This window comes from Taudactylus pleione, unplaced genomic scaffold (genome assembly GCF_031769625.1).
Source record: "Taudactylus pleione unplaced genomic scaffold, aTauple2 ptg000040l, whole genome shotgun sequence".
Lineage (NCBI taxonomy): Eukaryota > Metazoa > Chordata > Amphibia > Anura > Myobatrachidae > Taudactylus > Taudactylus pleione.
In genome coordinates, this window is record NW_028284442.1 from 13582265 (window position 1) to 13607304 (window position 25040).

General features: G+C 40.5%; 1 protein-coding gene across 1 annotated transcript in view; it reads right to left on the bottom strand.

Moving 5' to 3' along the window:
- KITLG (KIT ligand) overlaps positions 1–25040 on the bottom strand; it is a 69703-nt gene that overhangs the window by 16845 nt on the left and 27818 nt on the right. Inside the window, exons 2-6 of the mRNA XM_088453809.1 lie at positions 22732–22833; positions 10726–10788; positions 5832–5993; positions 4686–4842; positions 4531–4596 (exon numbers count right to left, since the gene is read on the bottom strand). Coding sequence (XP_088309935.1) covers positions 4531–4596; positions 4686–4842; positions 5832–5993; positions 10726–10788; positions 22732–22833 — 550 coding nt within the window. The remainder of the gene's footprint in view (positions 1–4530; positions 4597–4685; positions 4843–5831; positions 5994–10725; positions 10789–22731; positions 22834–25040) is intronic.

A 25040-nucleotide genomic window follows, 5' to 3' on the forward strand; every position in this document is an offset into this window, starting at 1 on the left:
CACTCAACATCGACAGCACGCCCCCTTTGGTGCGAGACCCGGAGCGACAGATTGCCCGTCGCTATCCGGGTCTCGCGCATGCGCACGATGGAGCCGGCTGCATTCACTTGACCTGTTTTGCCGATAGGTGCTGGGAGCACCCTATATAAACCATCTCCTTTGTTCAGCTGTTTGCCAGAACAACGCTCTTCTACATGAGAACAGTCTCTCAACTGGAGTGGCTTCCAGCTCTATTCCAGTATCTGCATCTGAGTATCTGCTTCCAGTGTTTGGCTCTTACAAAGTGTGTCTGCATTTGATTCAGCTTCCAATATCCTGCGCTTACAAAAAAAAACCATGAGCTTACAAAGTTCATCTGCATTTGATTTAGCTTCCAGCATGGGTGTAACTACCATAGGTGCAAGGGGTGCAGCTGCTGTGGGGCCTAGAGCTGAAGGGGGCCTATCTTCCTTGTCTAACTTACATGTGTTATATACATTTGACACCATTGGGTGGAACATAGGGGCCCTTACAAACTTTTGCTATGGGGCCTTCACATAACTAATTACTTCCCTGGCTTCCAGTGTCCTGCATTCTAGTGCATACTGACTCTAACACCAGCAACCTTTGTTCAAGTGCTTCCTGCATCTATTCAGTCCACATTCATCCCAAGCATCTACCATCTGGGCTGTTATGCACTTCGCACCCATTCCAGCAGGTGTCCCACTACACGCTGGTGCATCCATCTATCAGTACTGTTCAACACTCCAGTATCATCATCTTCTGCAGGCTGACACCGGTACTACAGGGAATTCATCTATTGCCTGTCTCTGCTTGCTGCAGGTCTGAGTACAATATCATCAAGTGACTATACCTGTCATGCTTCCGGCACTCTATCCAGTATTTTCCTAAAGACTATATTATATTATATTTGTTTGCACGCAGTGAGTACTCAAGCTGCATATGCAATCGCAGTGGCTAATTTATGCACGCCCATGAAACGGCGTTCAAGCGGACAGACATACCTGCATTTTTCTGACCACTCCCATCACATTGATCGCGCCCCCCTCTGGCTTTGCGCCGGGCTGAGGGGCTCACAGCGCCCCCTCCCCAAAGTGCACTGCCGCTTTGCGGCGCTGCAAAACAATGTTTTTTGTGTGTTTTTTAAGGGGGCGTGGTCATGCCTCCCTCGATTAGGCCACGCCCACCTCTATATCCGGGGCCCAGCGTGGCTCTCTACGCCCCTGATCTAGATCGCTTCTCAATGTGCAAATCCTTATGTACAACTATGTAATTTTTTATTAATAAACAGTAATGCTCCTGGCAATGTCACACCTTAGCTGTTGAAAAAAATGTCTAAACCTAAAATTTTACTTTGATGTATATGGCTATAACCTGATAGAAATCAATCCGAGAATGCAAGCTATTAAATATGTCCCAAGGCAAATTCATTTAGCTTAGAAAGCTTGCATCTCCCTGTGTGTTGCAAAATGTAAAATTGAATCAACATATACTGTATGATGAAAGTAAGGGTTATTGTAACAAGATCTACAGTTTGGTGCTTTTGCAATAAAAGACTGATAATACTTTTACTATCCTTAAATTCTAGAGAAATGTCAATCTTTAAAATGCATAAACAGTAAAAAATATAGATGACTACATCATAAGTATTCAGTAAACTAGTTTGCCTATTTCTTATTAATGAAAAAGAGTGTTTCAAAACATACAGACAATTGTAAAGGAATAAGCAGTAGTGTAGCACATACTGTGCCTTGTGTCCCAAGAGACAAGGTAGAACATTTGTCACATCTGTGCTATAGGTTTCATTTTCCAGAGGATGTTGCAAAAGTAGGTCATTTATTTTACAGGAAAGCTATGGGGATGAATAGCATTCACATATACAGAATAGAAAAGACAGTATAATTTCTACATTACTCTAAATCATATTTCAATGTGTCATTTACCTGTTGCTTTTTTTTCTAAATATAAGCATATTATTATGAATAACTTTTATTTATATAGTTCCAGCTTATTTTTGCAGTGCTTTACAATTATTTATTATTATTACCAGTTATTTATATAGCTCACACATATTCTGCAGCGCTTTACATAGTATATTTGGCCATTCACTTCAGGCCAAGCCCCAGTGGAGCTTACAATCTATGTTATGAACATAGTAATAAAACATAACAGGGTAGTAGCAAACAGACAAAGAGGTAAGAGGGTCCTTTTCTCAAGCTAACAATACAGCAGCAGAAAAAAAAGAAATTCCAACACAGACTGCTAACTTTTTTTAATAGATCTCAGTGACTGACCATTATTCAGTTATATTAACCACTTGCCTGGCACGGTCGTATCAGATACGACCACACCAGGTTGGGCTTTCCCTGACATGGTCGTATCGGATACGACCAGTCAGAAATGCCCACTAGGAGGCTGTGGGAAGCTAATCTTCCGGCAGCCATCTACATCAGAGGGACCTTCTGGTCCCTCTGCAGGCATGGCTGCCTCACCAGCATTTTCCGATCACTGCTGGCCACAGTGATCGGGCACCGTCGGCAACTCCCTCCCGGCGCACTGCCATTGAAGCTGCAACTACGGCTCATGTAGCCGCAGCTGTTGCTGTGACCTGATCATTGTGGCCAGCAGTGATCGGGAAGCCGGCCCCAGCAGCAGCGGCTCTGGTAGCCGCCGTTGCTGCTCTGTATCCGGGCCGCCAACGGGAGACCCACCCGCTGCGGGTCCGGCACTACAGTGCTGTGTGGTGGAGGAGCAGCAGCAGCGGCTCTGGTAGCCGCCGCTGCTGCTCTGTATCCGGGACGCCAGCGGGACACCCTCCTGCTGTGGCTCCGGAACTACAATGTACAGGAAGCAGCAGCCGCGACTCTGGCAGCTCAGCAGCGCCCCGCACACTCCCTCCTCGGCCTCAGCTCCTCCTCCTCCCCCATGATGCCCGTTTTGATAAGGGCCACAATAGTTATATATATATATATATATATACAGTCAGGTGCATAAATATTGGGACTTTGACTGAGTTTTCATATTTTGGCCTCTATTCACCACCACAATGGCTTTGAAATGAAACAAACAAGATGTGCTTTAACTGCAGACTTTCAGATTTAATTTAAGGGTAATTACATACAAATCAGGTGAACGGTGTAGGAATTACAATGGTTTCTATATGTGCCTCCCACTTTTTAAGGGGCCAAAAGTAATGGGACAAACTAAACAATCCTAAATCTAATCCACTTCGGTGCCCTGTCTAGGGATAGCGGTGCCGATAATGACAGGGTTTTACTACACGCAGGGAAGCGGTAACTGCCGCACATAACGTGCAGTTACCGATTTTACACTTAACAAACCATCATACATCTATTCCATACTTACCGACTTTCAGCAAGGGAGGCTTCTATGGTGGGGGGGGGGCTCGTGGCAGATAGAGGGCGTGGTGCAGTGATGATGCAGCATATTGGGGGCGGAGCATGGGCATGACCACATGATTGCATCATTATGGCCCCTTCTCTTCACAATGCAGGGGGTGGGGCCATGATGATGCAACTCATCAATAATCCCAACAATTATATTAGAAAAAGGGAAAAGAACACCTAGGTTCATCTGATAATTCATATTCAATGAACAGACTTACAGTGAGATGTATAAGTATCTTGTCCCATTTGGTTTCAAAGTCATTGTCCATATATACAGCATACTGTGTTCATGAAAATGCTACATGAGTGCAAAGTATATAACAATGTGTAGCTGTGTAACATGATATTATCCTTTAATTAGTGGTCTTACTTTTTATTTACTGTAGTGTATTAGTGGCAGTTGTTACACTCCTAAGGAAACCAATCCCGAGGTCCCGATACACGGGAATTAGCCTAAAAAAGTCAGGGATTTAAATACTGGAATTGGAGGTTTCAAACCCAGGATTTTGGGAATAGGAAAGAAGCGAGTGTGATGTCCTCCATAACTGTGCAGGCAGCTACTGTATTGTTAAATTGTTCTGGGCCGGGCAGACATGACCCGGGCCGTGACCTATAAATGGCAATGCGGCGGCATGATGTCATAGGTCATGCAGCCGCACACCGCCTGTCCAGCCAGCCCACACAGTGTGAAGTGAGTGAATAAAGTGGTGACTGAGTTGGGCAAGGGAGGGACTGGAAGGCGAAGCTTCTCTTCTTCCACACTGCGTGACAAGTTGAAGTGACTGGACTGAGACAGCTGACAGGTGAGGTCAGAGTCATTCTTCAGTAGGGGGCAGGGACAATAAATCATGAATGTGTTTTATTTTTTGTCCTGTGGGGGCCAATGTGTGTGTTTTTTTTCTGTGGAGGCCATTGTGTGTATTCTGTTTTTTCCATGTGGGGAACAAAGGAGGTGATTCAATCCCGGAAATCCAAGAATTGAGATTCTTTCTAATTCCCGAATTACACATAGTGGTACGGGATTGGTTTCCTTATACACAGCCATTCATAATTCAAACCTCTATTCACAGGGAAAAAAATGCCCCCCCCCCGCAAAAAAAAAAAAAAAATTTGATTTACTTACCAGTTTTGCTGTTATTTTTTAATTTACTTGATGCATACTGTGTGCTTCCCTTTGTGCCATCATCCCCTAGAATAGACAAATAGTACATGTACATTGTCAATCCATATTACAATGTTGTACAAGAGAGATAAGAACCATGTAAAATAATTGCTTACCTTCATCAGGATCATCTGTAGGTAACAAACATGTATCATTATAGTGTGTGTTGTTTATATCCTTGAAAAGGTTAATTGTGCTGTTTACATATGCAAAAAATTCAGTGGGATTAACATGCCCAACTAGAATCTTTTCTAAGTAATCATCTATAAATTCCTGTTGAAGAAAACAAAAACAATATAAGAATAGTCACAAAATAGGTCATCACTAAAAATATGCATAACCTAATACCTGCTAATGAGGAATTTGATAAATCTTTGAAGACTTTGTTGTATTATGTATCAATTTATTATTTTATCAGCATATCTAAATTATAGACTAATTTGATAAAATTAAAAGTACAATATTTAATAATGCATAAAAAGTTACTGAGGCTGTGTTTTAGCTACTGGGTACAGTTCTTTCACCTCTCTGCACACGCATGAAAGAATGTGCTGCTTATTCCAGCAATTATATCTCAGCCTGCAGCTACTTTCTGTTCTCTGTGGGGGGGCCTGTAATACTTTTTTGTAAGTCTATTTCTCCAATGTATTTTCTTCATTTCTTGTAAAATGCCATTGAACTTTCGCCTATATATGATCTTAGCTTTTAGATATAAAAGAAAACATGTAATGACCCATTTAACATCAAACTGTCACAATATGTAACATTCCCGAAACTTAGAATACGCTCTAAGAAACCAGAAAAGGCTCCCTTACATTATAACCTAAATATATGACTGGTAGATACTATTTTTTATGACTCATTTCAAGGCTGTCCAGCCTGTGGCCCACCATAGTCTCTGAGTCTCTGTGAATGAGAACATTTTTGGAATAGTATTGGGCTTACCGCTAGAGAACAGAAACATGGTGCAACTCATGAACTCTAAACAGTATAATATATTGATTTATACATATATTTACGAATTGCAAGAAAAATTAATTTTAAATATGTTCAAATTACTTCTGTAAAAAGTATAGTTCTTCATTAATTTATCACTTTTAAATTAATTTATATGGCAAATGTTTCATACACTGCAATTAATAACATAATATGAGGGGAATCTACAAATTTATTAGCAATGAACAATGCACCCATTAGCCTACGCTCCCTTTACTATAAAGACTGCAGTACTGAATAGTGAAAATAGTTGCATTATACTTTACCTCATTCTCATTCATTTTAACACAGAATCTGATTTCTCGAAGTATTAGGGAAAGATTGTCTAAGATATGATAATTTTGCGATGTATTTGAAAATTTGGATAAGAGTTCGCCAAGGCGGTACGACACTTCATGCAGCATAACGTATAACCAGCAGTGTTTTGCCTATGAAATAAAAAAGAAATAAATAAAAGGTAAAAAAGTATATATATATATATATATATATATATATATATATATATATATATATATATATATATATATACATACATACATACACACACATGCAGGCGTATACCGGGTTATAAACAGACATATGCACTTGTAATGATTTCATTTAATATAATCATTCACAGGCAGACAATAAGGAACCATTTATACAACAAAATGACTCAATGCATTATGTCAGCAAAGTCAAATTTAAATCACAATTATACTTTTGTTTTGTTTTTTTGTTATTTAGTACAGCTGTTCGTTGTTTGCCATACAAAATAATTTTGGAACAGAAAGTAGATATTTTTGCATTACTAAAAATACAAGTGAAATGAACTCTTTAGAGAGTCATTAAGAAAGATTCTCAGGCTGTTGGTTTCTGACATGTCAAAAGATCTTTAGTACAAAATGCATCTCCAATTTATCTAGACAAGAAAAGGCAAAAATTAATACAAATAAAGTATTTCCTAAGAAAACAATAAAAAAAGGTTATAAAACAAATTCTTCCTTTATGAGAGAGTAACAAGCTTCAATGATAAACTATAAAAAGTTCCACTATATTTTGCGATCATGAAATGGAGCATAAAAATCTATTTTTGAGTTGAATTGCAATGAGCTCTCATTTATACGAAACAGACAATTGACCAAAGAGTGGGCAGTGATGCTGTGATGGGTCAGGAGTGCTAGAATCAGGGCAGTGTGCTGCTTAACTTTTCTGCATATGAACTGAGGTATATAAGCCAGGGTGCTCACTCTGAGAACAACATGGCAGGTCTGACACGGCATTTTATAGTACTCCAAATCAGTGGCGGCTCCAGGGTTGGGGCTGCAGCACAGTCCAAAATTCAAATAGGGGAACTACACCAACTGCCAGTGGGTCCCGGCCTGCAATGTTTGGCAGCATTTGGGGAGGCAGTTAGTGTGGCTCCCCTATATGAATTTTGGACTGCACTGCAGTCCCACCTCTAAGGCCGCCACTGTTCCAAATATAGTAAAATATGGAGTGAGGTGAAGTCAGTACTTGGAGACAGGTTGGGTAAAGGAGGTCGACAATTACAATGTCAACAGTCACTAATGTCCACCTCACTGCATGTTTAAAGTTATAATACCCACACGGGTAAAATGCTGTAAGTATCATTTCACCGGTGTTGGGATCCCGGCACCAGTATATTGAGGTTGACATAGTGACTGGTGACATCATTACTGTCGACATCTTGACGACATACCATTTACACTGTACTAACTGCTATTAAGTCTGCATGTGCAGGGACATCTGCTAGCTGTTCACTCACAGGAACCTGAGATCACAGCATCTGAGGTACAGTCATGTGATTGACCCAAGGGTGTAGTGGAGAAATATACCACAAGATGCCAGGCAAACAAGTGGTTAGAGATACAATGTTATTGACGTCAATATTATGTTTAACCTTGCATTGCAGAGCCTAGCAATTATGTGTATTTAATTCCGGTCATAAAATATTACTAGGGTTTTATTCACAGAATTTTGGCACTGTTATAGCAGCATTTTTGGCACGTTCATAAAGTTTGCTGAAAGATTTTAGAATTAAGGTTCCATCTAGGACAACTCAGGCAACACGTACTTGATTTTCCTAATGGGCATGGCAATAGTCTATTTAAAAATAAAGAATGCTTTACAGTAGTCTGACTTTCAATGCCTGAATATGTTACAATTAGCAGCACTTTAGATGGTACATACAATTTCTAGCCGTTAAGCCAATTTGTGCACCACCATTAAGCTAATTTGCAAATCACTGTTATTTTCAGACCTGTTGTTAAATAAACCCAATAAACTTATCCAACCTACTTTTGCCATAAGAGTTAATGGCTTTAACACTGTTCAAGCTTATTTCATAAGTATCACTTGGCTTCTACAGATGTGTTTTCATATATTTAGCCTGATTACGCCATGTGGTGCGAGATGCCCGGTGTGAGTGAACTGGTAGGTCCTGTGCGGCTCTGGTCACAATATGATGTACTAGGACGCCCCAGAAGACTGTGCTGATTAATTTGATATGTGACACTTGTATATCTGTGTGCGACTGAGTCTATAAATTAAGCACAACGGAACAGCGTGGAAAAAAATCGCAGCACTTCATAAAAGTTGAACATAGATAGACAAATCTCCTGATGCGCCCTAGTCGCATCATATTGCAACTAAGATGCATTTTCAGGTGAAAATAGACTCCCTGTGCTAGCAGAGCCGCACAGAACCTGACGTGCCAAGTGGGGCTGTTTGGCGCAACTGCAGTGAGAATTCATGAGGACAAATCTGTACTTCACACCAATATATTTTAATTAAATAATATCAATCTGAGCTCTGTTTCTACTCTATAGCAGATGAAATATTAAAAAAACTAGTTGCAACTTATTAACTGGTGGAATCAAATAAGAAAATAAGGGGACAGCCTTAGTTATGGTTGTTTAGTGTACAGATTATTATTGAATAATATTAACTTTGTCCTATTGAAATCTCTGCAAGAATTCCACATTCATGCCTTAGCAAATCTTCCAGTTATTGTCTACAACTATTTTAACAAAGCATTTTAGCCTTGTTGTGTTGTTGTCCTGCAATTATAAGTGACAGTAGGCGTTTCGGGTCACAGGGAATAGGAATTAGAGCCGTAACTAGACTTTTTAGTGCCATGTGCCAGAAAGAGCATTGGCGACCCCCTCATTTTTCAAAGGGACATAATGCACCCAAAAAAGGGCCATGGCTTCATGGGGAAGGGCCAGGGAAGAGATAGCAGAGGCCAGGAGATAAAGGGGATGAAATAAGAGGAAGCTACAAGTGAGAATGATAATAAACAGAAATTTGACAGGCCCAAACAGCGCCCCCTGATCTGTGGTGCCCTGTGCGATGGCACCGGCCGCACTACCTTAGTTACGGCCCTGATAGGAATGTTTCTGGATTCTGCTCAAATTGGTCCATTTAAAAAGCTGATTGACTAGCTAGATTGTCCAGAAAAGTAGCACAAAATAAACACATCCCCAGGAGAAATAGCAAGTCTCAAAGTTACAAATGTAGGTAAGAGCCAACTGTCAACAAATTATGTATTAGAACAGAAAATTGTTTCTTTGTTTTTCTTTAATCAAATATATACTGGTACTAAAAGCATTGGTACATATCAGGCAAAAATGTTGAATGAAATGTTATTGCAAATTACAGTAATGTAGTGGATTCGCATAGCCCCTGCTTTAAAAAACTGATTCACAATATATAGCTTGCATTACCTTACATCAGCCTATTATGCTTTGCAGCCAGGTCTATTTAGTTCATCCGAATTTGGATTTAAAAGTACACTCAATACACATTGTGTATGAACAACAGGTTCTTTTACTATGTCTGTGCTACTTTATTAAAGTTCAAGAAATGACCTGTTACTGACCTAACTTAGATCTTCTTCTGCCCTTTACTTGTTTTGAGAAGTGTTGGAAAGTTTAGACAGGTCATTGACTCTGAATGATCACCTGAAACCCACGTACATCTGTCCAGAATTTGCCATTAGCAAAGTTGTTGTTTCAAAGCAAATAGTTTGTGCCTTTAAAACTTTAAATCTTGTTTAAAACATCCCCTATTTGCGTGTCACAGTTTAGTCATAACCTTGTGTAAGTATGGAAGAATTTAGAGACAGAAATACATTTATACATGTACGACAGTCCAGTTCCATGACCCACCAGCCTTGTGGTATCATAAGGATTCTGAGCCGCTGAATAAAACACTGCTGTCACCATCTTTTTACAAAGAAACCTTGGCCATAGATTATGATAGTAAGTTAAACAAATGAGCAAGCGGAAAATCTCTATGACTGACTGCATGCCCCGGTACCCCTATGGACAGTCTTGCCACTACAAGAAAAACCCTTTTATGTTATCTGCTCACATTCCATAGGTTTGTGCCTTTAATCATTCTTTTATAGTGCATGTGTCTCTGCAATAATGCAATATATTGCTAAACGAGGCCACTGAAAGTGCATGTCACTACATATTACCTTGGTATGATCTTTACTATTCCCAACTACTTATCATAGTGGGTAGTGAGTAGCACTTATTTTCCTAGCTGTATACAAGAGATTTTGGGAGAGACTATAAAAGTATATTTGACATTTTTTACTATGCTAGCAACTGGCTACATGTGTGGTGGAAGCAAAGTATAATAGTAGTGTTCATTCTAGCACCCTGCACCTGTCACAACCCAAGCAGTTCCTCTTTCCTGCCTGCTGTGTCACTCCCTGCTCTGGTGTTTCTAGCACACTCGGCTGATGCAACAAACTGCTGAGATGCAGACCAAATTGTGCTAGAAGCACCAGAGCAGAGAATGAAACCCCAGGCAGGAAAGAGGAACTGCACGGTTTATGACAAGTGCAAGGTGCTAGAATGAACACTATAATAGGAAAAAGCACATTTATAGGGACAAGTCTATCAATATAATAATGATTGTACAGTAGTGAAGCATGTAATAAAGAGAATCACACTTTCCCCTCACGATCATTATTTATTTAAGATCTAAATGAGTTTGAAGCAAGAAGTACTATAGAAGAAAATTGGAAGGAGGCTGGACTTTTTTTTACGGAAAAACGCGTAAAGTGAATATATCACACGCAGAAACACTTACACACAGACACACACAATCTTTAGCAAGTAGAAAATAAACACACATTCTTACCAGATGCTCTTTTGCTGGGACGCGTTTCAGACGCATAATGTAATCACTTGGGAGATTTCCAACCTGAAAATTACAATGTAAATGGCTGTTAGAACTACTACTTATTAATGTATGATTTACAAATATGCTTTTTAAAATGAATAATTATACTTTGCTGCTTAGAACGATAAAAATAATGGATATAATAATATTTTATTCTCTCCTTAGACAGATGAGAAACAAACAACTGCTGTTGATTTCCTATTAAATAAATTACAATATTCATATTTAATTTCTTTTCTGTAATTGTTCCATTAAATTTGGATGTGTTGCTTTGAAAAGTCACCCTGGAGTAGAGAGGAAAGCTAGCCTCTCACCTGAAGAAGCACTGATATGTGCTGGAGAAAACTGCTTGTAGCAGATAGATGCAATAAGTTAATTCAAACATGTTGTTATAATAGAGATTTCAATAAAGAAGACAAATGGAATAAGAAGTAAGGACTGTTTTTCTCATTGGTGATCCTTCATTATATTATTGTTATCCTTTATACATAGGGCACCATATGGAGTCTGCAGCATTGTACAACGGGAATGCAAACATACAAGGCAAACATAATAGGACAAAAACAAGGGATGTAGTCTGGAACCCGACGGTCTAAATGCTGACCGCCGGCTTCCAGACGGCTTTATCCCGACTAGGGCCGAATGCAGGCGTCTAAATGTAGATGCCTGTAATTTGCCCGATGTGGAGAGACCAGAGCCCGGCATCCCGATCGAGTGGATGCCGGGCGCCGCAGCGGATAGCCGCGGGGGGGGGGGGTGGAAGGGTTAGGTTTAGGGCTCCCGGGGGGGACTTAGGGTTAGGCACCCCCCTGGGAGGTTAGGGTTAGGCTAGGGGTGAGGGAGGGTTAGGGTTAGGCACTTAGAGGGGGTTAGGGTTAGGCACAGGGGGGAAGGTTAGGGTTAGGCTCCCCTAAAGAGGGTTAGGGTTAGGGGGGATAGGTTAGTATATACTTACCTTTAGGACGATCAGGATTTCCTCCTTTGTCGGACAGCCACTGTCCGACAAAGCGGCTGTCCGACAAAAGAAGGAGGATATGTAATACATATCACACCCCAAAAACAATACAGTACAGTATATAAATTTCAGTCAATAACGATACATCTATGCAAATATCACTAGAACTAGAAAGCCAGCGCTAGTTGGCGCTGTAATGCAGGCAGGTTCGACCCCAAGTGGTGAGATTGGCAGAGATATGACAGGCCCAGATTTTAAAAATGTGTCTCTTTAAATCTTTGTCCCAGAAGATGTACAGTGCAATTCTGTTTTTATTATCATATTTTCTGGACTTACTAAGTTAATATTTAAGGAAGTTTAAAATATGACAAAAGCAAGTTAAAAAAACTTGTCATGAGAGGGTTTATAGTGTATGAAGGTCCATTTAGACGGTACCACCCACAACACACGTAGATGCATTTGCAAAATGTCCCTAGCATCATTTTTAAAAAGTGCATTACTACAATACTGCAGTAACTGGAGTGGGCAATGCCGGTAATCCAACACAGCTTTCATTTGTATACAATGTTTTAGCATAGTATACTTTGCTATAACAGATGCTATCACTGTAGTGATTTAAAACTAGTGACAGACCACATTAATAAACTATTCAGAGTGGATGTATTAGTGGGAACCACAATTCCCTGGAATATTGATAAGAATTATTTCCAGCCAGCTACTCATCACTGTAAACTGGAATCTAAAGTTTCTAAACCCAAATGTAAAACTATCAGATACTTACCCCAGCAATACTCAACACTCTCCTACTAAAACCAAGTTGGACTGTTGTTCAAAAGTAATACGCGAGACCCGGCTAGCGAAGGACGCTCCGTCGCTAGGGGTCTCGCAACAGATGGGGGCGAGCTGTCGCTGGTGAATGACAGCTCGCCTCGTTTGGGAGGTGGGCAGGGGGAGTGCCTGCCCAAACGGAGGCGTTCCCGCCGGAACGCTTGCCGTTTGGGGGCGGCTCCACTGACATCATTGCTGATGTCAGTGGGCAGCTTCTTGCTTGATCAGAGCAGGAAGCTCCCTGTAGCTTACGAGTGCCCAGACCCAACCTTAGGGTCTGGTCGTAAGCCCCGATGACCATCGCGACCATCACCCATGTCGGTCACTAGAGATGTGGGTGTCAACCCACAGCTTAGCGATCGACAAGGAGGCGGTCGTTCAGGATGCAAGCGGCCGCCCTGATTCAGAGAGACCGCTTGCAACTAACGACCGCCTCTGAATGAGGTCCAATATGTACTGATAAAATATTTGTTTTCTTGCCATAGGCTGGTTACAGCTACAGAGATGGGCATAGATAGCAAATTATCGGAATGTATTAACTCCACCCAAACAAAATAAAGGTACATATTCAAATAGATAACATACAGTAATTACACATAATTTGTGTGTAAGGGCGCCAATAAACTACCCAGATCTACTTCCAGCAACCATTCATAGGCCATCTGATTTGGATAGTGGGCAGGAAGACAGTGACTGGGTGTCCAAGAGGGGTTAAGTGTGGTCTCGTTCCCCTCAACTGTATGTGCAGCATTGCCCTTTGCCAACTCTGTGTGTGCAGCCTAGGCGGGAGACCTTAAGACTGCAGGGGATGTATCAAACCTTGGACATACTTGCCTACTTTTGAAAAAGCATTTCAGGGAGATTGTGAAAGCAGCACCTATGAGCGCGTGTTACAGTGGGCGTGTACTGCTACATCTGAGAGGAGTGTCATATATGTGATGGGCGTGTACTGATAAATCTGAGAGGCGTGTCCTAAACCTGACTTACATCCAAATGTAAACCAGCCCAAAAGCAGTTAGTAAGATCTGTTTGTTGATGAAAACACACTAATACTTTGCAGAAATTTATAGGGACCATTGTGCCTTATAATAACCAATGCAAGGAAATGACACTAATGATCCCATTTGAATGTATATATCTCTGTTTTTTAATATAATAGCTTCATAATGGGGTTAAGGATCAAATGAGGGAGATTGCTAAACTCTTCAGGGAGACAGGGAGATTGCTACTATCTCAGGGAGTCTCCCTGACAATGAGGGAGAGTTGGCAAGTAAGACCTTGGAGAGAGATCAAGTACCAACCAATCAGCTTTTAACTGCCTGTTTACAGGCCATGGGGCTGCTTTATCAAAGCTTGGAGAGAGTTAAAGTAGAGAGAGATAATGTACCAACCAGTCAGCTCCTAATTGCCAGTTTAGAGAGTGTTGAAAATGACAGTTACAAGCTGATTGGTTGGTACGTTATCTTTTTCCACTGTTTGATACATCTCCCCCTTAGCCATAATGGTCTTGAGGTAAATCCATGTGACCCTGTGTTTGTGTGTGACTAAGCACAAAACTAAAATACAAAGTAAATTGTTGCTGAAGTACTACGGTTTGTGTATTCAGTTAACATTAGTCAACTGTTCTTTTATATCTCAATTGTTCTTCTATCTCACTTAAATTATCATTTAACCTGGACCTGTTAAAGTAAAGGTGGGTACACACCTGACAGATATATCTGCAGATCAGTGGCGTCACAAGGGGGATGCGGGGGGTGCAGCCCGCACCGGGTGTCACCCTTCAAGGGAGTGACACCAAAGAGCAGCACACACACCCCTGCGGGCCACACCCCATCTGCATTCCCTTCCCCGGCACCACCGCACCCCGCCGCTGCTGCCTGGAGTCACTCTCACCGCGGCCGGCGTCCAGCGCCACACACAGACACAGAGCACAGAGAATCTCTCTGTGCCTGTGTGTAGCTCTGGACGCCGGCCGAGGTGACGTCATCAAGCATGCGGCACGCCAGAGGGAGAAGAAGAAGGAGATGCGCGCCCGGACATCGTGAAGAGAGGTAAGTAATATTGCACAGGGGAGGGTGGCACAGCATAAGGGGCGTTACTGGGGTTACTGTATGGGGGCACAGTATAAGGGCACTGCTGTGGGGTACAACTGGGGGCACAGTATAAGGGCACTACTGTCTGGGGGCACTGCATAAGGGGAGCTCCTGGGGCTGGGCATTGTATAAGGGTCACTACTGGGGGCATTGCATAAGAGCACTACTGGGAGTACTGTATAAGGGCACTACAGGGGACACTGCATAAGGGGAGCTCCTGGGGGTATTGTAAAAGGGCCACTGCATAAGAGCTCTACTGGGGGTACAGTATAAGGACACTACTGTCTGGAGGCACTAGTGGGGGCACTGCATAAGAGGAGCTCCGGTGGGTATTGTATAAGGAGCACTACTGGGGGCACGGCATAAGGAGCACAGCGTAAGGGGCTTTAATACAGGAGGCATTGCATAAAGGGCTATAAAACAGGGGGCAGTGCATAAAGGGGCACTACGAAAGGGGGAACTGCATAATGGGCACAGCTACAGGGGGCATTGCATAAGGGGCACTACTACTGGGGGCATTGCATAGGAACACTGCTACTGGGGGCATTGCATAAGGGGCACTACTACAGGTGGCAGTGAATAAGGGGCACTACTACTGTGGCCATTGTATAAGGGGCACTACTGTGGGCATTGTGTATAAGGGTCAATAATGTGGTCATTGTGTAAAATAGGCACTACTGTGTGTCAGAACATAAATAAGGGACACTACTTTATGGTGTAATGTGATTCAGGGGCACTATGTGCGGTGTGATGTGGATAAGATTGTGCTACTGTGTGGCATAATTTGAATTTGGGATAGTATTGTATGACCATGCCCCTTTCTTTCGAGATCACACCCCTTTTTTGCGCCACACGCCTGAGGCGCATGCTGTCCTTTTATTGATAGATCGCCGAGAAAGGGGGGGTTGTCCCACCAGGACCACTTTAAGCACTGCTACCCGGGTGCACCTGTCATTGGTCCCGAATTTTTATTTTGGTTGGGGGAGGGGGGGTGTCACTGTGCAGTACAGTACCTGGTGACACCAACCCTAGTGACGCCTCTGCTGCAGATGATGGTCGTTCATACACACTGAACAACCATCATCTGCATGCTGCAGCGGGTCGGGACGGACTGGGGACAGGTAGGGGCGTGGCCTAATTGCAGAAGGCGTGGCCACGCCCCCTTCGCAGCCTCATACAGTCTCCCAGTGCAGCCCAGCACACAGCAGCGTGTGCTGGGCTGCTGTGGATGGGGAGCTGTGCCGGACCCGAGTAAGTAGTACCCACTCGCGGCTCCCGTCTCTCTCTCGGCCCCCCTGTGTATGGGCGATCATCTGATCGCCCGTACACACTTGCCGTTGGACAGATATGTCTGCAGACATATCTGTTCATTGGCTGTGCAGCACAGCCAATGCGATATGTCTGTGAACGACGTTGTTCACAGACATATCGTCTGTACACACTGGCCGACTGGGGCACGATATATTGGCGGATCAATTGATCGGCCAATATATCGGCCAGTGTGTACCCAGCATTAGTTATTTGGAGGATAGGGTTATAGGTGAAGTAACATCCATATCTATATAGTCTCTGCTCACAGCTTATCACATATTTGCCTACTTTTTACCTGGGCCGGAGGAAGAGTCCCAGGAGGGAGGTGCATGGTCCATCGAGAGCGAATTGTGTGATCCCAAACCCTGGGCCTGCTGTGCATTGCCATTAATTACAGCACTGGGAAATGGGGTGTGGAGCCACAATTATGTAAATCACATGAATCGCACCATCGAGTCCAGAGAACTTGGAGGAGCCCAGAGGCTGGTTTACTCTTTTGGGAGTCAGGGAATGACCCCAAACTGCAGCAGTCTCTGGACATTACAAAGGAATAGGCAGTTATGGCTCATTATAAACTCATTATTTAAACAAACATTATGAGGGAAATTCAATTGGGCTGATTATTGGGCGCTAGACGAAGCAATTTAAATGTTTTTGGGCACCCATTAATTATTGTGCTTGAAGCCCCAAAATACACAGTGTATTGCAATATAAAGTGGCTAAACCCATCTAAAATCCTGGTTAGGGCACCGTACTGTTGATTGGCGCTCATCCCGCTGAGTTTTAGAGCAGAAATGTGTGCATCATCCGCCTTTGTGCCCGAACAGAGCAACAATTGAATTGCTCCGTTGAGCGCCCATTAGTAACAGCCGCAGGGGAAAACAATTGAATCACACCCCAAAACTTTAAACTTAAATTGATATGATTTTGTAATGGATTAAAAAAAAAGAGTTTATTTTTGTACTTACAGTCAATCAAGCATATAAAGAAGCTGTTTGAGCAATAGCTATTAAACACATTGCATTCATGACAGTTACAAATGAGAGCCAAATTTCAGGATTAAGGTTTTGGCTCCACTACCTTCAATATGAATTTGTGTTTGCAATGCTGTTTATTGTGCTATTCTTTATAATAAATTCTGGCAACGCTTGCAGAGTGGATGCAAACAAATGGCTGACAGAGCTAGGTCCTAAAACATATTTATTCAATAGGGATGCCAAATGATTTTGATAGCTAGGTGACTTTTTGTAGCAGCTTTGTGAAAAAGCTTTATTTACACACATACTGCACTTGTCTTGTACACACACTAGAGACAGCCATTTGCCGAATCCATTAAAAATTCTGTATCCTATAAATTCACTGGGGACAAGTGACAGCAATTGAGCACTGTGAAATAACTCAGACATGTTTTGGTGAAGCCGCTGTTTGTAGCAAATTGAAAGGCTGAAATCTTATGAATAGCTCCCAACATTCCTAATGGAAAAAATTTAGGATAAAGTCCTGCTACTGTATGTAACAAAAAAGGCTGCTTCTACAGTTGCAAATTAAAAAGCTGATAGTTAAACATAGCTACAGAGTAGAGACAGGGGCGCATTAAGAGAGGAGGGGGCCCGTTTTCACTCTCCGTCCGGGGAGCCCCCTCCTTTCTCCCCAGCTGCCGTCAGTGAACTGACAACTGCAGTAGTCTCCGAGAACTAAAGTGTGCCCGTAGGCTACTATGCATGCATTAAAAGCTGGAAAATGGCCGCGGCGGCCACTTTCCAGGTGTTTTGTGTAGCGCTACTCCGCGGGACTTTGGAGAGGTAAGTATAAAAAAAAAAGTATGGGTGCTGGGTGTGCGGTGTGGGCCCCCCCGTTACCCATTATAAATAAATATAGCCCCTGAGTAGAGGTCATTTTTTTATTTAATTTATTTTTCCTTTTTAAAAATAAATAAATAAATAATGCATGTATTTGTGCCCTCCCTCTTCTGTGCAGAATATGCCTAATGGTGGTGTTCGTTGCAAAGTATATAGAGGTGATAGATATAATGACTAAAGTTAAAATACTAACATGTTGATTGCAATTAGAAATTGCACGTTTGCTGGTATAGGTAAAGGAGACATAAAACAAATACATCTCTGCCATTCATTAAAACCTGCCTGCTTGAAGTCTGATATGTTAGTATGTCTCTATGCATTTAAGGTTTCCTGAGTTTTCACAGGCTGTTACTATCGACACTTCTGTTTTAACAAACTGGTATAAAAACATAACCCTAACAACACTTTGGGGTCTATTTACTAAGCAGTGTTAGGAGACAGAGTGAAAAGTGATAAGAAAGTGATAAGGTGCCAGCCAATCAGCTCCCAACTGTCATTTTTCAAACACAGCCTGTGAGATGACAGTTGGGAGCTGATTGGCTGGCGCCTTATCACTTTCTTAACACTTTTCACTCTGTCTCCTAACACTGCTTAATAAATAGACCCCTTTATGTTTTATGTCTCATATCTTTGTCAGAAAAAATAAGCACATCTGTGCTTCAAGAAAACTATGAGCTATTGCAGGGTTTTCCAAACTCGGTCCTCAAGGCACCCTGACGGTCAAGGTTTTAAGGATATCCATGTTGTGCACATTTAGTATAATCAAACTGACTTAAGTACTAATCAAGTCACATGTGCTTAAGTATGGATATTCTTAAAACCTGGACTGTTAGGGTGCCTTGAGGACCGAGTTTGGAAACCAATGAGCTATTGTAATATCTTTAACACTATGACATACCTGCAATACACAAAATCAGAGGATTCAAATTGAAGTACAATTTATACCCATAAACCAAATTAAGTGCTGTGTTACAGATTGTGTACTACACTGATTTTAAGAAATGTGGTTAATGATTATCCCTGCCACATTAAGAATATATGAGTGTGTTGTTGTATAAAAGGTTATTTTATATTGTCTTTTTTTAATGTGTTTAATAAATGTTATTTTATATAATTTGTTTTCTATAATATTATGTGCTGTTTTTACTGGACAGGCACATTATCACTCCTTTCCCCTTTTTTTGTGTTGTTTTTTGGGGGATTTGGAGGGCTTAGCCTGCTGGCAGCAGCAACTAATAAAAACATCAATCCTGTTTTCTGTTAGTTTTAGGGTGTGCTCAGCGTGTTGGTGGAGTATTTTCGGTTTTAACTGCAAATAGTATGATTGTTACATATATGACTTTAAAACAGACATAGTAGTTACTGAATTTAGGGGCACATGTATCAAAGCTTGATGTGAGATAAAATTGTGAAATATATATCACCAACCAATCAGCTCCAAACTATAATTTCTTATACACAGCCTGCAAAATGTAAGTTAGAAGCTGATTGGTTGGTGATATATATCTCACAATTTTATCTCACATCAAGCTTTGATACATGTGCCCCTAAATGTTTGTTTATACCCTAGTGTACTTAGTACTCCCCATAGTTAATCAAATTGGTTTTGTAATTCTCACAAACACACACATGATACCTCCCAGCTTTTGGGAGTTCACACTGGGCTGAGGAGCAAGGCCGCAGCACAATAAGAGCACAAAAACACTGATAACAGAGGAATTTGAAGTATTGTGCAGGGGAACATATCCTTAATGGCACAATTCACCACAAACAGCTTAATTATGACCCCAGACTACTCACTTCCCTAGTGACAGGATCAGGGCGGTTGGTCTAATTTCCTTGGAGTGTGGGAGAACTTCTAGAAATTCAGGAGGCTCATGGACATTCTGGGAGACTATGCAGCTGTGTTAATTAGCCTAGAATAATTTTAATGAAGCCAAAAAGCGTGACTTAGAACCTCAAGATTAGTAAACAGATCAGAAGGTCATCAACCTATAATTTAAGGAAGAAAACAATGGCCCATGGGTTTTGGTAAATACATTTGGGCCTTAGTGCAGAATACATACATGGCCTCCCATACCTGTGACTGATACAAAACACATACTTATTGTATATAAATAAGCTAATTACTAATTATTCACTTAACAATGCAAATAAACCATTGAACAAATATTTACCAGCAATTATAAAATTAGATGTTTTTTAAAAGTCAGGAAAAAGTGAAATTAGTAATATGTATTTGACAAAGGAAGTTATGAGTGATGTTTTTCTATAGGTGATAAACAAAAGTAATCTCACACATTTAAGCTGTAATTAACCTAGTTATAGTCATTTTAAATGGTACCTGTCATCAAATATGTTAAAGGCAATTGAGTCTACATATTTGACTTTTATGTGCAAGAATATCACATTACGTCAAGGGCCAACATGTGAATTAACCTCTGTACATCCCAAAATGTGGCAATGTGTTGCTAAGTTATCATCGACTAAATGAGAGTATCAAAAGAAACCTCAGAGTGAGACAAACATGATATCATATTCAAAAGCTGTGTTAGGGTTCTTTATGTCAACACATTGAATAAAAGTAGTAGAGAAAGATAAGTGCATAATTAATACATGCATATTGAACCTTTTTATTGACCATTTGGAATTGTCTATGGAAAGATTGAGAATAAATGTATAATATTCACGAGACAGAACTAAATCTAGCTTTGCTAAAAATAAAAATACGAAGCCTTTCACTAGCACAGCACTGCTTCTATATCTGTTTCACATGGCCCTTATCTCCTCTCAATGTCTTCCAGCGAATCTTATGTGCAACAATTCATTCTTTATATACCAGCTATGGGTTTTGCTTATTGACTGGGATGTGTCTAATGTCATTGTTGCTGAGAGCGTGATAAACACTTCACTAGGAACATGGCCGGTGTTTAGAGTTTCCGAATATATATACATGGCAAAGGGAAGATATACAAACCTACGGTGTGTATAGCCTGTGCAGAATGTTAGCATAACACACTTCCTAGTATTTGCATCATTCAGCAATAGGCACACGTAAGCACATACTGTTGTAGAAATTATACTTTTTACCAAACAATGTAGATTGTTGGTTGCTTGTCAATGTATTTTAAAGTGACCAGGGCCCCCATTTATCAATGATCACTTTTGCAACGCGATCAGGGCATGACAGTAACGCCCATGATCGCATTGCAAAATGCGATCATACCGGCTGGATGTATCATCCGGGACATGCAGGGACACGGGCTGCAGCCAGTGCAGGGATGGCTATGAAGTCCCGCGAACTGCACATGCATAGCCGCCATAGCCGGGGAGGGTTCCAGCAGATCATTCCGCCGGCTAATTATGCGCGGTGTCGCCCATAGGCTTCAGCAGCTAATGCCATCTTCAGATGGCGTTAGCTGCGGGGGACAATATCTGGAATGCATTTTATTCTGGATATTGGTAAATTTGGCAGCATACCATATCCCATAGAAACCTATGGGGGAGGCGGCTGCCAGCGGTAATGGAGGGATCACAGCAGGTATCAGAGATACATACGGGGGATACTTAATATTTGAGGTAAACCTCAAATACACTTTGATAAATGGGCACCCAGGTCTTACTCCACTGTGCAGAAAAGTAGGTGATGGCATAGCTTGGTGCAAAGCCAGACGGACTCCTTTTGCAATTTAATGCATCAGTTCTTGATGAAACAAAGTAAACTGTCCAACTTGTTATTATATAAATCTTTAAATCTTTAAATATTTTCTGTCACCTTTGAATTTGCAGTGTACTTAAGTAAGTATTTGTGATTGTTTCAGCAATCATTATTTAACAAAGGCTAGTTGTTCAAAGCAAATAAGACTGATGGGGAAAGTTTGAAGTGACATTTTAGCAGCTTAGTGAAACAGACTGCCTTGTAGCTATGTACCAGGAACGAAAAGTCAACTAGAGCAAGTACAGCAATTAACTTGGGTGACAGGGTGACAGGTCCACTTAACAGGGAAAGGATCACGTTAACATTTTTCAGGAAATATTTTTGGTATAGCTTTAGAACAAAGTTCAATAAAGTTTATTATACTAAATAAAATAAAATCCCCTATGTTGCAACTTATCATTCAGCCATCTGATACTAATAAATTAACTGTACAGGTATGATGTAATGACACTTTATAGAACGTTATTCTATTTTTGTGTATTTTTTAGGTGGCTGAAACTTTATTTCAATTCTCTTTGATATCCTTGTTTGCTGAAGGTGGTGTAGCTAGTTAGGGCCCCTAAGGACACAGCAAAGTCCTTTTTACTGAGCTTTTGAAATTCCAACAATTTGCATTTTGCATGTACTATAAAACGTATTTGGGGTGGGTACTTTACAATACTGCACATTATATTACATGCACATTATAAAGTGGTGTAACAGGAAACACATTGGCCTTTGAAGAATGATCTGAAATTTACCTTTACAGCCAGTCAAAACTATTACATAATAGGAACTAGAGATCCTTTGCTGATACTAGGATAGAAAGGATTCATTTTATCCAAGGAAAATCTCTTGTCACATTAGTTTTATGTCTGCTGGGGTAGAGGCTTTCCCAAATACAGAGGATGGAGCAACAATAGTTCTATTACTATACCATACACCTTATTTAAGACCCCAGAAAAAAAAAATTATATTATGAGCTAATATATGTTATCGTATTTAAGACAAAAAGGGGGAGATGTACTAAGCCTTGAAGAGAGAAAAAGTGGAGAGAGATACAGTACCAGCTAATCAGCTCACGTAATTTTTCAAACGCAAAGTAAAGTGACAGTTAGGAGCTGATTGGTTGGTGCTCTATCTGGCTTAGTACATCTCTCCCTAATAATATAGTTTTTAACGAACACTATGAAAAAATGTATGAAATAAAATTAGCCCTACCAGTTTTTCAATGTCATTCACAGCATCAGTGACGGGATTACTGCACGGACTTCCAAAGCAAATTAAAAGTAGCTGAAGATAAATACATGTGATAATCCAAGTCTATGAGGAAACACATAAAACAAAGTCAATGATTAGATCATAATACACTGTGAATGTAAAATAAGATTATTTTGCAGAGATATCAACACAGCAAGGTCTGCTGAATAGTTATGATATATGTTTGTATCAACACTGATGTCAATATGAATTATCCTGACAGAAAAAAGTCACATTTAGGTCCTCCTAGATTATATACGCTTGTATTAATATCATAATTACCTACATTCCTAGAATGTGCGATAAACTGTAGAATTTTGCTTGAGAACCCTCTCATAACCAGTTTACTTCTGCAATAAATTAGGTTGGGCCTTGTAGACGCGATTACCTGTGAATCGCATTATCGTGGCCAAAGCTCCTGCTGCAAGTGCTGTAAATTGCGGCATTTTGCAGCAAGGCCGGGGCTGTGATTATGCAATAGACCCTACAACTCCCCTTCCATGATTTCCATAAGGGATGGCCCGCGAAGTCGGCAACTATGATCAATATTGGTGTCATTGTGAATTAGCCAGACACATTTATGCCCTCACAGATTAAACCCTCAAATTATTCACACAACACTTTACCTATCTCAGGTTAGAGATAAAACAAACTTTCTTTACAGCTCCTGGGCGAGTTGTGGACTGTTCACCTCAGAAGCATCTGAACTAGAATTCACAGGTGTCCAAACAAATTAAGCTAATTATGTTTGTCTAGGTCTTATTCCAATGAGTTCACTAACAATAGCATGTACAATATAATTAATCTCTGTCATTCCTAAATAGTGTCATTTTATTCTCAATCATTCACTTCTGCTTATATGTTTTATTCAGTAGTTTTACTTTCATTAGAGCTTAGGCAAAAACAAAGTGATACAATTCCAAGTGGCTGCAAGTAATTGCAATCATAATATCTACATTGTGGGTGTCAGGTAATTTGACTTAATTCTGCTACTGTACGTACATTCTACTGAGTTGGAGACAACTGAAAATTCAAGTTTAGTCCACAATTTTCTTGAGTTAGCAAGATGAAAATCATAATATCTACATTGTGGGTGTCAGGTAATTTTACTTAATTCTGCTAATGTACATACATTCTACTGAGCTGGAGACAACTGCAAATTCAAGTTTAGTCCACAAATTTCTTGAGTTAGCAAGATGAAAGATGAGTGAGCACCTTATCTAGGAAAGGAATGCTGTACTGCGTACGAATAAACATGGCTTGCAGCCATTCAAGTGGAATGAAACTGGTAAGACCCGGAGGAAATATTTTCTCTCTGCGTAGACAGGATACACACAGTGATGTGTATGGTATTTCAGTACGGACGTGACTATTTTCACCTTTCTTATATATAAGCCATTTACTTTATTGATGAATTATCATTATGTATTTGTATTGGGATTGTACATACATGTAATGTAACAAAACGTTAATCACATCATCATTCCATTCTGCTAGACTTGACTGAAAGTACTTGTAACCTCTGAGGTCATGTCATGATAAAAATATTAATTTGTAGAAAAGATTGTAAAGACTGTAAACACTACAAAAAAAGATTGTATCATAAAGAACGTAAAAAGTACTTTATTATTATTCTGTTTTAAAAATAAAATATTAAAAGCTTGTCACACTCATTGCACAATAGTTTTTATTATTATTTCTCCCTCATGTATATTGTGTTAAATACATATATGTGTAAATGTGTAATTTATTATGCTCATATCCTTTCATATTTGATATTAGTTGCTCTAGAGTAACATAAACTCACTGGATTGATGGAGCACAGATAAATAGCATTTGATATTTTATATTACTTGATTCCGCCCAAAACGTAAAAAAAAAAAGCTTAGCCTTTCAGCTTATTTGACTACCTGCATAGTAAAACATGGTGTAAAAATAAAATATCACTTTCATTTAATGGAGCAAGCATGATGCAAATTATTGTTTGCATTTGCAGTATTATTTTAGAACTGCAGACATACCTGCGTAGGTTCAATGAAAACAGGGCACATGGTTTCAGTATCATTGCCATTTGATACGTACAGCTGAGCAGAGCTGTTCAGATTTCACTTTTACATACTAAAAACATTTCTTTAAAGCTACACAACCATCTAGTAGATGACATTTTATCAATTTAGCTGGTGTCCTGCTGGCCTTTTTTTCCCAAGAACTCAGCCAGTTCTGTAACATAGAATCAATTCCATTCACTAGTTTAAGAGGGGGTGTGATCC